This window comes from Neodiprion lecontei, chromosome 1 (genome assembly GCF_021901455.1).
Source record: "Neodiprion lecontei isolate iyNeoLeco1 chromosome 1, iyNeoLeco1.1, whole genome shotgun sequence".
NCBI classification, from domain to species: domain Eukaryota; kingdom Metazoa; phylum Arthropoda; class Insecta; order Hymenoptera; family Diprionidae; genus Neodiprion; species Neodiprion lecontei.
Window position 1 is genome coordinate 5,599,402 of NC_060260.1, and position 16,124 is coordinate 5,615,525.

The 16,124-nt window shown below is 39.2% G+C and overlaps 1 protein-coding gene across 1 annotated transcript in view; it reads left to right on the forward strand.

The window, feature by feature from the left end:
- The window catches only part of LOC107223748, a 190,324-nt gene that overhangs the window by 169,847 nt on the left and 4,353 nt on the right, over window positions 1–16,124 (forward strand). Inside the window, exons 6-13 of the mRNA XM_046745327.1 lie at window positions 3,117–3,326; window positions 3,592–3,852; window positions 10,551–10,667; window positions 10,827–10,940; window positions 11,549–11,692; window positions 13,907–14,109; window positions 15,666–15,817; window positions 15,945–16,017. Of these exons, the coding sequence (XP_046601283.1) occupies window positions 3,117–3,326; window positions 3,592–3,852; window positions 10,551–10,667; window positions 10,827–10,940; window positions 11,549–11,692; window positions 13,907–14,109; window positions 15,666–15,817; window positions 15,945–16,017 (1,274 nt within the window). The remainder of the gene's footprint in view (window positions 1–3,116; window positions 3,327–3,591; window positions 3,853–10,550; window positions 10,668–10,826; window positions 10,941–11,548; window positions 11,693–13,906; window positions 14,110–15,665; window positions 15,818–15,944; window positions 16,018–16,124) is intronic.

Sequence of the window (16,124 nt, forward strand, 5' to 3'; positions counted from 1 at the left end):
AAGAGAGCAAAAATTTATGAGGGGGGGAGGGGGGATTAATCCTTTCCTCCTGCAGGTTCACCGGAAGCTGATCGAGACGTTCAGGTCTATGTATATATACGTGTCTATGTAAAGATCATGTATGAAAATATGGTATAAAAGTTGGCAAATTCCTGGAGGACACCTTCGTACTGTCGAAATCTACTTTTTTATGCACAATTATACAAAGGTATAATAATTATTGAAACGAAGTAATTAGGAAACACAAGTTTTAAACGTATCCAGCTTTATTTCATAATATTATGTAATATTGTAAATTGCGTTTTTTTATTATTTTTAATTTGCTTGGGCGATTAACTCTGAAGTAATGTTCGTATCGCGGGAAGCTTTATATCCGTGGGGATAGAACGAAAGGGTGAATACCTGGTAAATTGGAATTTGTTTTTCACGATGTTTGTTCGCCTGTTTTTTTTTTTTTTCCATAAATTTTGATGATAAAGAATTAATTTTTTCTCGCTTCAAGCTATAATTGGCCAGTTTTTTTCACGCTTTTTAAGCTGTTCGTTTTGACCGTTTCTTTTTTTACCTTCTCCTTTACAATTTATTTATGTGCATCGAGCACGTGTAAATGAAAAATATGTATTCTTGTTATTGGGTAGAGATACGATCGTGAGAAGAAGATCAGGCGATCGAAGCCGAAGTTATCCGTACGTTACACGTGTGTGAAGCAATAAGAAATTTAACATTATAACAAGTATATAAAAAATCCCACAAATTCCGCAGTCCGATCGCTGGAATACGAATTTACTTACCGGGTATATAATTCTCTGTTTATACATTTTTTATCTTCTTTCCTACTTGCATTCCGATCAATCTTCTGGAAATTAATTCTTATTCGCGGAAAGTTTTTAGCTGAACAGACGTCGCTCATTGCTATAAGTATAATAAGATAACGGAGCAATTATAATCGGCTTTATTATCGGTATGTATTGTTAAAACACGGTGTTATTTGTACGTTATTTTTATACGCATCGTTTCATTCTCATATACCTTTTATATATTTTAATGCGCTTGTAAAGCGACATTAAAAGTCGTTGAATTATATCGTTTGTGTTTTCATTCGGCTGTTATTTCTCCGCCGTTGTGTGTACCTATTGTTATACAGTCTGCGGCAGCTTAATCGTGTCGTAAAAGCAATCAAATTTTCTCGCAACTTTTTTCCCTGCACCGCAACCACCACCACCACCACCACCTTGTGCTGTAGAAGTTTCTGTCTTTTTCCGACGTCTGATTTCCCTCACTTTGAATGCGTTATATGTACAAACTGCAGTATACCATTTATACGAGTTTACGTTGCCTCGGGTTAGCCAGGCTTAATATCGTGAGCCGAGTACCTTTTATTTTGCAAATATTCAGCAATTGTACAAAGTCTCGTGTAATAACTTTACGTCTATTCCGTGAAATGAAAACTTGCAAAGATTCGTCTTTCACCCGCAGTTTACATCTGCGAAAATTAACCGCAATCAAATTATAACCGTGGAACGAAGGTATTGAGCAAACCGCGGAAAAAGAAACAAACAGAGATACGAATTAAATCCTAAAACAATTAGCTGCACAGCATCGCGGAGTCTTATAATTGCAAAGAAGGATAATAACGAATATTGAAAGAATAATTTCTCTCTCGTTCTCTTCTCCCGTCCCTGCAAACCGAGCTTTCAAATCGTTCGCTGTTTTGCCATATCAATATTCATTACACCCTGCCAATTATTCAGCATACGCGATATTCAAAAATGAAAAAACACCACGAGTAATTCAACAATAAAAAGTATATTGAAAGAATTAGCTTGTACGCCGAGCCGTCGATTTCACGTATAATTTTCAATTTCCATCAAGATCTTGACGATTTGCTTGCAAATTTCTTTGGGAAAAAGCACCAACATCGTTTATAATATTAGAAAATCCGTGCATGAATACTTTTATTGGAAATATCGAATTTGAAATATCCGCGCGAGGCTTTCATACTCGTACAAAAATGACAACAACTTTATTTGCCAATGTTCTCAATTCTTTCTCGAAACGCCGATTTTCCAAATTCTAAAAAATATGTTGACCCGATCATATCATCATGCCAAAGCGAAATTTTTGAGCGCGACACGTCCATCAAGATCGTCGCTCGCTCTGCGCGATGCTCTAGATTCATTTTGGCACATGCCCACACAAAACGCAGCAGAGAACGGAGCTTAAAAAACCGCAGCGAGTGTTGCGGTCGGGTTGACGCAAAACGAGGAAACTGAATTTGTGACAAAACAGTAAACCCTGTCACCGACGCCACGCGCCTCGTAGCAAACTTTTTACTAGACTAAACAAACCCCGGCAACCCCAGACGAGCTTTCGTTGACCCGTGTGCGGAGCTTTCGCGGGATTTCCTTGGCTTAGATTTGACTGAAACCGAAAACCGTGAGCCATCATGTTTTTCCTTTCTTCTCGTCGTCACCTTCGTCGCATTTTTGTAAAAGAAATATTATCCTTATCTTTTGCTTTTTTTTTGTCTCCCATTCCTTTAACCCATTACAACTTAGGCAGAGAGATAAAAAAATATCCGCGTTATTTACATACTTATATCGCAGATGTCATCTATATATATGTATATAATAATAATTCGTGAAGGAGTAAAACGAAGAAAGCCGAGAAAGAAGCGTTTCAAGGAAAAGACTCGGACGCGATTGTCGAGTACTTGATTAGAAACGATGAGGAAAGTTTGATCTCACGATCCAACTTGAATTCGCTTCTTCGTATACCTACCTATACGTATACCTATGCGTTACAATTTATACCGTACGATTATACCAAGCGAGGATCTCTCCGGGAAAACTTATCTTGGCAAGGCAAATTTGTCACAGGTATACCTAGCTGCCGCTTGCGGAAGGGACATCAGGGGAATGTTTGCACCCGCAAATTAGTTTCTCAATTTACTTTCGGTAACGTACGGACCCCCCCCCTCATACAGCAACTAACAACCTGCAAGGATTCATTTATTCATTTACCGAGTTTGAAAATAATGGCGAAGATGAATCAGGTGTGTGAAAATTTTTACACAACACCCAAATCATCGCGTTGTCCCGTTTCGTTTTATACAGGCGCTGGTGTATCGGGATGGGAATCTGGTCTCTGGCTCGTTGGAGGCGCTCGTCCAACACATGGTGCCAACCGAGGAGTATTATCCGGACCGCGCCTACCTCTTCGCCTTCCTCCTCAGCGCCAGACTCTTCATAAAACCACACGAGCTCCTCGGCGAGGTTTGCGCTCTATGCGAACTCCAGCAGAACCTCACCGGCGAGGGTGGAAAGGTGAGTGATACGAATTTTCTGCGATTATACGTGGAGATTTCCTTGAATGCTTTCGCCGTTTCTTGTACTCACGATTAGTGATATATGTGTCTTTGGAAATGGCTGTGCAACAGATTTTAAGTGTAAATTATCGGGATATTTGTATATTCGTATGAATTTCGTTGGGTATATGAAAAAGACACCGACACTGACGCTGACGATGAGAGACTCTGGGATTGATCGATTTTCCCAATAGAATACAAGGAAAATAATTCCGCTTCACCAGGAGAGGCTTCATCGGTTCGTTCCAAGACTCGTCCAGCTCTTGGCCGAGTGGACGGAGACGTTCCCCTACGATTTTCGGGACGAGAGAGTCATGAGTCACGTGCGGGCCATCACCCAGAAAGTGGCTGCCGTCGACGCAACCGCCAGGCAAGAGGTTTCGGCTCTTCTTCAGAATCTCTTGCTAAGGTTAACGGCCTTGGAAAGGTACGAGGAAGGACTTGCAGGATTAGCGACCGAAGCCGCCGCCGAGCAACTCACTCAGGTAATAATTGCAGCAGGCGTGATTCCTTATTTTATTATCACTCCTCCTTACACTGCCGGAATCAATGGATTCTGCGATTTTTGAATGCCTATAGAGAGAGAGAGAGAGAGAAATTATGACTACGAAAACGAATCATCCGCAAGACAGCAATGGTAAAGTAAGTCCTTTGCGTTGCCTGTTTGTAGGCAATTTGTGTGATACGCTTTCGCGTAATTTCTATGTAGAACACAACGAGATGTTGTTAAATCACGAAATCCTGTACTTGTATAATATGAAAAGTATAGAAATGGGCTCGTTTGAAATATACGGAAATAATGAAATCGCGTGTTCAATCTAATAACCGCGAGTAAACAGCGTAGCGTTTTATTTTGCGAGAAAGAGAGCGAAATTTCCGATGAATCGTAGGTATGACGAAGGATTTCGATTGGTGAGAAAAATTTTCCTCTTTCTCGTTCCTGTGTTTTTTTCTTTTTTTTTTTCTTTTTTTTTCCCTTCATTTTTCATCACCGTTGTTTCATTCGTATGCGCAGAAATGATTTATTTTCTACCTATATATGCTAAGGCGAAATTAATCGGTCGATTTCAATGGAATTAAACCAGCGCGTATTTCGTACTTCAACTTGTATAATACCGTTTCTAATTTCTCTCCGGGGTTTCCTTAACTGTTCAAGTAATTCAATTTTGCGCGACATATAGGCGATACTTACCCAACCCCGTGTACTTGTATTACATGTGCATTAACACGTATCTATAATAAGCATGTATGTACTTCTATCTAGCCACGTACCTATCTACGAACACGCCCAACTATGCCGTACATCTCACTATACTTCATGAAAATTAGATTATGGGTAATTTCTAATTGAATTGTACAGTTACTATAGTTAGACACGCCGGCCGTAACGAGACAATTCAATAACTGTGTTAAATCAGTTGGAAATTTTAACGTTACGTATCAATGCGTACGCAAAGTTTCAAATAAAATTGATATACTCGTACGTATACGTTTAGCATCCGTTTAGTTAATTCTGCTCAGAATAACTCTACGTCTGTATTTAAAAAAAAAAAAAAAACAATCTATCCGAATTATTCTGCTTTACTTTGTCGTTATTTATTTTATTTTTTTCATAACATTACCATGAAAAGATTTAATCCATGAAAACCTGAGTACCGAAAACACATTCAAAACGCTATTCAATCGGCTTACATCGTTTTTGTTCAACCCCGGAACGAAGGAAATAGCGTGGGGATTCAGAAAGGATTATCAGATAGTTCAAAAAGCCTTTTGCTCCATTTAAAAGCTCCCTTTCAGTCCTGATCTAATTCGTCTGAGAATCGCATAACGCGCTGTCAAGCTGAAGCTTGAACGCAGTTTTTCTTGTACCGTAACAATTTCTACCATAAAATTTTCCCGGAAAGGATTTTATATGAGAGATTATCTTCAGCAAAGCGAAAATCTCTCGACAATTTCTTCTCGAAACTTTCGTTTTCGTCTTTTTACTATAACTTGCACCTTTAGTTACAACTCGGTTAAACCATTCGCGTAACTTTTGCGATGAATTTTTAACAAGGGCTTTCGTCGCATTGAATTAAGAGAGGAAAAAATCGTACGAATAAAAAATCTCCAACTTTCCGATGCCTACTTTTCTCTCTACCTTCCGCATACTTGTAATTTTTTCATCGAAAAAATACGTGCCATCGTCAGGATGACAACGAATTCTTCGAGCAGTATGGTAATTTTGCTAATTTATAGATATTTCAACAAGTTTCGCAAAAACTGGCTCAAGCTGGAACGCGGAATTCTCAGAGGTTTAATATAACACCATTTTCTAGCGGTCGTGCGCTTACGTCATGCGAAGCAAGGGGAAGAAGAAAAGGGAAAAATTGTATCCCTGTTTTGCGCGTCGAATTACGTTACCCTGGACAAATCAACTCCGAGTGTTGGGTTTTCACACCGTTAGTAACGAGTGAACGCAATTAACACGTCCGTGTCGGCCGTGCGGAGGATAAGAAGACATAAAACGTAGGCAGGTATCCGTGTAGTTAATACCTCAGTTGGGAGGACTTGAGTGACACACTGTGCTCGGTGCATGGTATTATAAAAAGCGAGGGGAGTAGTTAGTCCGGGGAGTGAGAGGCGCGTCTAAAAAAGAGAAAAAGAAAGGAAACGAAGGTGAGAAAACAAGGCGGCAAGCTTAATTGGAACGTTAGCAATTCTGCTCGAGAACTAAACCGCATACGCCCAACTAACTTTTTGCACGGAACTGCAAGTGTTTATTCTGCTAAAGATTCTCACTCGTGGCTTGTACCTTTATTTAGCCGCTGAACCGATATAACTAGACGTAAAATTGAAACATTTGAACAAAAATGATTTCTACAATTTGGCAAACAACGTTGAATCGAGAACTATCATTTTTTTCCCCTAAACTTCTTTTCGGTCGTTGTAAATTATCGGATTGATATATTTTTCTTTTTTTTTATTCGCAGCATCGAGTAACGAGATTTCAAGCTGAACAAATACTAATTTCAATATTTGTATACCTACGTAGACGTGACTTTAACACGTTATCAAATTCGTCAGTGATTTTATTCGCGGATGCACAGAATTTAGGAAAGTATTCCTAATCACAAATTTGCACTCGCACTTTTTTCCGAAGTATCAAAAATATCGGTTTGAAGTACGCGTTGCTGTAAGCATGTTCCTGGGTATATAAATTATACGTGAAATATAATTTCTCAAGTATAGAATAACGATGCAATCTATCCTCCATAAATAAGGAGATTCTAATCTCGGCGATATTAATTCAAAGCTACTTTTCTGTAAACTCAGGCCCGATACTGTTACAAGTACACACCATGAAAAAATGGTAATTTTTTTTTTTTTTTAAATTCCCTACCGAAGCAGCATCGCCTGCACAAACGTGATAAATTCGTACAGATTAGACCTTCTGAAAGTCTTGGATTAACGAAATTTTGCCCCCTCCCCGTTGATTAGCAAGGGATAAAAGTCACGTATAGACCATCGAGCAAGGAGATGGTAGTCGGATAGGTTATAGGTCGATTCAGGGATAATGTGTATAAAGAGCGGCGAAGCGAGAGGGGCAAAAAAGTTAAGAAGAAAAGAAAAGAAAAAAAATAAAAAAGGAAGAGGAGAGGATAGAAAGAGCGAATTTTTTGAATTAGCGTCGGGTTTTCTCTGCGGAGAGAAGTAAAACCTGCTGCTGCTGCTACTGCTGGTGCTGCATTGTGTACGAGAGGACAAAGATTCGCCATAAAAACGATAAGAGAGGACACGGCCGGCCTTATGAGAAGGCTTTGAAGCTCCTCCCTGCAAGCACACATAGCATTTTAGCTTTCGGGGGGTGGAAATGAATAAAAATAGGAGCGGTCAAACGGAAAGGGTCAAATAAAAAACGGATTCCACGGTTTTGTCGACGATTATTTTCTCCGGACCAATTATTGCGCACCGTATATATTATACCTATACGTTCTTGTGTAAAAAATTGCCCCCCTAGCGTTACGCGCGCGTGTGTGTGTCTGTGTATATATTTATATATATAATATACATATACGTACGTGTTTTCCGCGGGAGGTCCGAACAGACGCGCCATGCAGCGGGGACAAAATTGCTCGCTTGGGTATTTTAATGGAAAATCTATACGGGCTATATGGCCGTTGTTCCGCAAGCTTCGCGTATAAACGCGGGGCAAACGCTGCGGTGCGTATTTTCACCGTCGCGTCGCCTCCTCGTCAACTTTGTTGTCGTAGGTAATATCGCGTAAGGTTGCACGTCAAGGCAAGATTCGAGAAAGTTGTGATTTTTCCCGGTTGACGCCTAATCGAAGAAGGCTCGCAGGTTTCTCGAGGTCGTTATAAACAAACGGGGGATGATATTTGTAACATCTATAAGCACAACTCGCCTTACAGCTTTACAAGGCGGTTTTATTAAATCTTTGACTCAATTCCCCGCCGCCTAAAGTGCTTAAACGTTATCGCGTTAAAGCCAATTCAAACTTCCGCGCTCATAACTAACTACAGCCAGTTTACCGCCCTCTTCAACTTGCTCCTGATGCACTGTCCTCCATTCCGTCTACATAGATGTACATATGTATATATATACATAGATATATGTATACGACTCTCGAGGGCTGCTGCGCGGAATCTCTTTTTTATCGATTTTTAACGAGCCAGCAAATTTCTTCGCGGTCGTTTCCGGTCCTGAGAACTTTCTCAACCAATCCTCTTTCGCGTATTTCTTTCGGTGCAGCGAATCGCTAACCGATTCAAGGGATGAGTTATAAGTTGTTCTACGCGGAAATGAAGTAAATTCAGATTGAGTCACGTCGTGTGCGGCCAATTTTCTTCCCAGTAGCGAAAACCGAACGATCCAGGATGCTGAATATCTAAAATTGCTAACGACGATTGACGATCGTTCACTCTTTTGCCGAAATTATAAATAACTCAGCTCTGTATCGTTACAACGAAGTTACTCGTTCTTAAGATAGATAAAATAAATGTTTATGAAATCCAGATTTTTTTTTATCTCGAAACATTTTTTTATACCGAATTTTGTGCATCGAATTTCGAAATATCGTTGTTGTAATCGACTCGTGCCTGATTTTCCCTCGGCGAATACTTGATATTTTCAGTCTCGACTATGCACACAACGATAACGTTAATTAACGCTTAAAGTTCACAGTCTACGAAACCTCTAAAATGGTATAACGCGAGCAAGCATAATTGTTACAACACTCATTATCGCAATTGTTATCCAGTTTCAATGAACCGTACACAACGAGGAGAGCAACAAGAACAGAATTGCACTTCGGAGCTTTCGCAGGAAACCTCTTGTTTAATACTCTTGAATATTAAATTTGCAGACCCGCAAAGCGTAATTTACAATAATTATATTCCAGAGTAACAAATTGCGATCAATTTACCAAATGTTTCATCTATATATATATATAAGATATGTGTGTTTAAATTTAGTTACACCCGTGGTCAAATTGCCCGAGTTACTCGTCGATGCATGTTACTTCCAAAGCTGTTATACTCTCGGTTAATTCGATTACTTGCCGAAGGGCGTGAGGTACTATTAGAGTATTGCCCTGCAGTTAGATAAACCAAGCATTTGCAGTAATTTCGCTTGACTGCTGCGTTTGATATAATTTTGAACAGCATTGTTAATCGTCGATACCGCATGTTACTGCGGTGATTTTTATTTTCATTGTTACGATATATTTTTATTTTTATTTTCATTTTTATTGTGAGACGAACGAGAGGAGATTGCATCCCAGCAGGAAATTGCGCCAGATTTATCGAGTGAGATAAAACACGTTAGAGGTTTAATATAAACGGTCTCGGAAACCCTGCGTCCCCAGTGAACCAGAATTTGATACTTCATTCTTCTCACACCGTGACTGTATAATAACAACACGATCCCTGCATTCGATTTTCTTCACCATCTTCTGTTACGCATTTTTTTTAATTTATTTATTTTTTATTAGTTAAAACTGCTCTCGACTCCATTTACCAGTATCGGGATTTTACGAAAAACGTGCTATTCGGGAGATAAAATGATGGTCCTTTGCTTTGACGAAATTTCAACAGCATTAACGAAAAGTGTAAGAGTACAGGAATGAACTATATAAATGATGAAACCGAAACGTAGTTACGGATAGAAATGAAATTGCCGCTACAGTACGATTTCGGTGAATGAAACCGTGGTTTGAAAAAGCAAAAACCTACTTTGCCCCGTATACATAGAAGGGTTGCATGCAGAAATACATGTAGGTATCATAAAGAACGCGGAGAGTATCGTTTGCTACCTGTGCAGCTCTAATGAATTTCCCCTCCCCCTCATCCTACCCCTTTTTCTACCGCCCACTGTATTTCTTTCTTTCAGAAAATTTACGAGCGAATCGGGCGGTTGTTATTCGCTGAATGTAACAAGCCGTCGTTGGGCGGTTTATTTGCAAAATAGTTGGCACCGAGTCTGGGATAGGAATTACTGATTTGGCGCTAAAAGTATCGGAGAATTTTCCGCCTAATCCGAAAACCAGAGAGTATTTGCCCCTGGCAATTACAAATCCCAATATTCAACGTTTCTCCTCGCGAGAGACGAGCGAATGAAAACAACCGGAGGAGAAAAAGCGCTTATCGTATGACGGAAAGACCAAGAAATGGCTTTTAGCCCCACTTCTTGCGAAATAATTGTCACGCCTCGGATGAGCGAGTGAATTTTCTTTCTTATTTTTTTATACATGGAAATAACAAATTATACAACCTACCGCTCGCACCGAATCTCGAATTATTTACCAACTGGTATATTATGTATTACGCCTCTACATAACATTTATATATATATATATGTACATAATTATATACTATAGAAGCATAACGCGACATGGGAGCGGGTTGCGGAACTTGCTGCGCGCGTAGAGAGGCGAATGGCAAACCCCCCTGGGGTAGAATAATGTCCGGGAAATTTATGTTTGACAGCGCACCCGTTCTGCACTGGAACCCTTCTCATGCATGCATGTGGAGGGATCTGCAACGATCCTGTCCCCCGCACCATGTGGGTGAAATGCACCTGAATCATAGTGAATAACACCGCCGCGAAATGCGCAATTATAACGCTGAACCGTTTACGTCGCGCACGCTGTTGTGGAAATGAAATTTTCACCCATTTCTTCCAGGTTGACGTCACGGAGCTTTGTCCATCGGCATCTGTTCTCGCTCAGCAGCTTACTCACGTAGAATTGGAACGACTTTCTTACATCGGCCCGGAGGAATTTGTCCAGGCATTCGCCAAAGTGAGTCTTCCAATTATTTCGAGCGCAAATCGGCAATGATTTCGCATAATTGTATGAATTTTTATACCGGTCGTAATGAAAAAAAAAAAAAAAACGGTGTGTTTTGGAAAATTGAAGCGTTTTTTTGAGGGAAAAACTTTTTGTTTCATTTTTGCACAGGAGTCACCGCACTTGGAAACTTCGTTCAAAGATATGAAAAAAACCAGAAACTTGGAGTCGTACGTGCAGTGGTTCAACAGACTGAGTTACTTTGTGGCAACCGAAGTCTGCAAGGTAATTTATGATCGTTTTAATAATCTTCACGTATTTGATGGAAAAAATTGACGTGTTATCTCGACTTTTCTCGCAGTGCTGAAACGCTTTTATAATTTTCCAGTGTAATAATAACGGTTAGAAGTATTATGCATAGAAGTCAGGAAGTGCAGCAATATTGTTTATTATATAAGTTTACTGGAAAAACTTGAATTATACTTGTTTTATTTGTATATATTATTTTTCTTCTTCTCAATTTTATTTCCCGTTTCAAGTTTGCCATGGCTGAGTATGCATAAGAGAGTAAAGTTATTCCCGTAGCAGTCTCTCGTAGGATAACTAAATATAAAGAGAAATGAAGAGGGAGAAGGAACGCTAAAGCGAGAGAGTTGGAAAGCTTATCAGATTATCCGATTATCACGGCGCTAGAAAGTTCTTCTCCCTGCGTTCGCCATTTATTCACTCGCTTCTTTCTGTTTTTTTTTTTTTTTCTTTTTCTTTTGCCTCACGTTTTCTTCTTGTTCCTTCTTATCTCAGAAGTAAAGCGTTTAACGATAATTCGATTCGATACAAATTTGAAAAACTCAATTATGATTCTTTCTTCAAACCGTATTTCCTCCCTCTTTAAGCATGCAAAAAAGAAACAACGAGTAAGAGTCGTCGAGTACTGGATAGAAACGGCCAGGGAGTGTTTCAATATCGGCAACTTTAATTCTCTCATGGCTATAATCGCCGGTCTCAACATGTCACCAATTTCTCGGCTGAAAAAAACCGTAAGTCGCAATTATAGATATAAATTATATGATATTTATACATTATCTTTTCTCCGCCGTAAGTACGTACAAATTGTAATTTAAGCAAAAACCGATAGCACGTTGAAGTAATTTTAAAAATTATGGGTTCATTCAATATTTAGGCACATTTAACATCGCAATTTGTAGTAAATAAATATATTTCTCAAAAATATCTTATATCCACTGCAATTTTTACGTGTATAATATCAGATGAATATAATATCCATGCCACGCGAAATAAAATTTCCGAAATCTGTTCTAAATTCATACTGAGCGTCCGATAAAATACACCACTCAGTTCAATAATTGAATTGAAAGAATAAAAACTGGCTACTGCAATGTAAGTCAATTTTTTTTCTATCACCGGTTTAACACCGACGTCTGCAATTCAATTTTCATAATTATGCTTTTACAGTGAAATTATTGATTGATTTTTTTATAGTTCAATATGATCACATTGAAATAATATCGTTAATGCATATTCAAGATGCTAAACCGTGTTTCAATAAACGCGGTGACTGGATACAAAAATCTTGACTGTTTCCCAACGGTTTTTCCAACGGTTTTAATTATACGACCCTGTTTTACTATCTCACTGTTCACTGTTTCTCTTTCTCTCCACGATGAGTGGATTCGCGTAATAGCTTTACCTTGCGCAGGGCGGCGTTAGGTATTCGGTGTTCATTTCATTTGCGTCCTTGTTGATTTACGAACTTTCGTTAATCAATTTCGCAACCTGAACCCAACAGCGGATTCAGAAATTCTCGAAACAAATATTTATCGTTGGCGAAGTTCTACAGGCTTTTCGTTTAATGATTGCTCTCGCGGTGTAATTTTAAAATTTTCCACGATACGATCATATCTGTGTATACATAGCGATTCACGAAACCATCTTAAAATTCTTCGTATAACCTGTGGCAACGTGGATTAGAGATACAATTTCACCTGGATCCAGAATGCATGCGTCTCAAGGGGCATCGCAAACGTGAATGAAACAAGAAAGAAAAAGAAAAAAAATGTCGAAACTCCGCTGACGCCTTTTTGCCTCTGTCTTATTGCTTCCAGTTCGCGTTCCACGAACCATCTCGGTCCTCGGTCGTCTCTGGAACAGACTTTGGTGTGAAATTTCCGGCGAGATAACCGGAAACTTTGCTTCACCACGTTCCATTGGCTTTAGTTTTTCTTGTATAAGGAATTGTAAAAGAATCGACTACGACGACGTCGACGACGCTCGGTGGGATAAATTGTTGGTCAGTCAAGACTTTAGCCTTGATTGGAAAAGAGTGGAAATAAAATAAAGTTTCACTGTGGGTTCGGCGAGCTTTTATTTGATCGTTTAATGAAAAACTTTTCTATCGTGCAACGAAAGACCGGGTCGCGGTACCTGAAAAGCTTCACTGTGCTTCGATATTTTTAGTAGTGTATACGTTATAGTTTGGATTTCGCGCTGTATACATTTATAACGTAAACTAATCCTAAAATTGTTATTTCTACGTACGGCATCGCGTCAAAATACCCCCGACCAAATATCCCTGTAACAAAATATCCCTGAGAAAATATCTCGCGAAAAAATATTCCTGTAACAAAATATCCCCGACAAAATAATCCGCCAACAAACATCCCTGATTACTAACTGTACGATAATATACGAACGACAATGCCTCGCTCATCACTTATCATTTTTGAAATAAGTTCGAAACCACACGAACTATTCCGTACAAGAAACGTAATGGGATATTTATTTCAGAGATATTTTGTTACAAAGATATTTTTCAGGTGATATTTTTTCGGGGGTATTTTTTCCTGAGATAAATTGTCATTGCGTAAGTGCAAGTTCGGGAATTACGTCGTCGTGTAATTGTTTTACGAAAACATTGGCGACGTATAGGTTTATCCGATATTTGCATTAGGTACATTATCTGCTCAAGAACATGTAATTCGCCGATCCTTTCATGCTTGACGACGTGCGTAACTTTATTACACGCGAATTGTACGCAGAGGCGTGTATTTAAACATGATGTATAGACATGACGCGAAGTTGTGGAAACTCAATTTCCTCACCGGGATTCTAATCATATTTTACCGACTGTAATTTTCGTCCCGGACAAAATTGAACGCATAATTTGGGTACCTACGTTTTTACCCGGGAAAATTTGGCACAATAATAGATAATTTTTCTCCCTCTTTACACAGTGGTCGAAAGTTCAGTCAGCCAAGTTTTCGATACTGGAACACCAAATGGATCCGAGCAGTAATTTCAGCAGCTACAGAAGCACGCTGAAGGCAGCGATGTGGCGAAGCGCCGGAGCGACTGACGAACGACAGCGTATAGTCGTGCCATTTTTCAGCCTCCTTGTCAAGGACCTTTATTTTCTGAACGAGGGTTGCAGTAACAAGTGAGTATACGTGTGGGATAAGAAACGAGGCGCGAGGGTCGCCTTCCTCATTCCCTCTCTTCTATTCCACTTTGCTGCGTCTTACACTTGATCACAATGATCATTCGATCCCTTTCTATACTTCACTCTTCAATCTCTCAAAGTTATTTACGCGATGTCTCGCGGCAACTTCGCAAATCCCCAAAATCGAACTATCAACCATCCGTCGATTGGTTTGCGCCTGGTGCAATGTACCTATATCGTTTGGAAAAAGAAATCGAAAAGAAACGGGTAATCTTGAAAAATGCCGTACAGCAGACGCCCCATCCTTACATTGATCCTCATTCACCCTTTCTCAAATTCTTATTCGCTGCACAGATTCAGCGCGTACCATAATTTCCAACTATCGGTTATACCTGCACCCTCGACTTGAAACTCAAAGGGATCGATCATTCCACGCGTTCTCTTTACCTCCATCCCGCATTTTCCCCTATCACTGTTTTATTTCCGGGGACATTTTTTAAAGCGATACTGATGCTTGAACGGACGCGTCTGCATGGTTATCGCCTATATTCATCACAGAGGTTCAGGGTTTCGAAGAAATTTATACATGCAATATGCTTCTACTTTTTATTTTTCCTCTACATAGTATACATAGGTATATTTATTTTCCTGTTTTTTGTTGTTTTTTTTTTTTTTTTTTTCCACGCCGCGCGGTATCTTTCCTTGCCGCACACTCTCACCCGCCTTCTCCAAGTTTTTGTATATAAAGTTATTAAACTTGTAATGGCAAAAGTTGAGACGAAGATGGGATATAGCGCAGAAAATCCAAGACCTGCAGACGGATATTTCGGATCAACGTGCAATCGTCGCGATGGATATAACATTTACCGATCGTCATACAATATAAGCAAATATTATTAGGTTTCCAATAACGAAATTTTTTTCAGATTTTATTCTTCAAACAACTTTTTACACCCAGATACAATAACATTATACTCGTCAAATGATTGTCTTTGATAAAAAAACAAAAATCTTCAGGTAATTCACTCGGACTCGTGTGTAAACCACTTTGCCCTGATTTCTTTCCGTGCATGCGTTATGTATGTATACATATATATACGTATATATATATATATATATATACCTATATCGTAACGGCTTTGCAGTGAGATTTAACGCGCAGCCCTCATCCCTAGAAATTGAGAAACTTTCAGCCGTTATCTCGACGTGTTGCTTGAGAATTTCTTGGTAAAATAGGCGTACAGAGCTAGACGTGCGGTGGGGAAAATTACACGCAGAGATAGAGATCAGCCCTGCGTTACAACTTTTAGTAGTATTGCATTAATAAATAATTGTTCTTACAACGAGCCAAGATTTATGTAATGGAGAATTTCATTCAAGTAAAACTTTCATCGAACGTCACTGTTATAATACCTTCTTTGGTTTTTTTTAGACGTTGGAGTACATAATAGGTGTTGTTCTTTTTTTCAATTGCTTGTATCCCGATTTATACATTCCGTAATTTCATATAATTCGGATTCGATAAACGTTGTGTTTTCATTTTTCTCATTCAGATTGCCAAATGGACACATTAATTTCGAGAAATTTTGGCAGCTTGCAAAACAAGTTACGGAATTTATAGCATGGAAACAAGTCGCTTGTCCATTCGAGAAGAACGCGCGTGTCATCGCTTTTCTTCAAGCGAGCCCTGTACTCACGGAAAACTGTAAGTTTAATTACTTTGTTAATGATTTGCGAACAAAATTCAAAAAGCGAAGACCATCTTTTTAGCTTTGCCGTGTGACAGTAACTGAATAACGTATGTATATACATATTTATCGGTTTCTTCGCAGCATTGGCTTTAGCGTCGTTCGAATGCGAACCACCGGATAATAACCCAGAGAAAGAACGTTACAAATCCTTAAAGTGAGTATTATTGGTTTTAACATAAAAATCGTACTTGAAGGTCGTGTTATTTTCGTGTTTTTCGCACCAGGCATCGCATCTAAATCCACAATTATTCCTATTTTCAA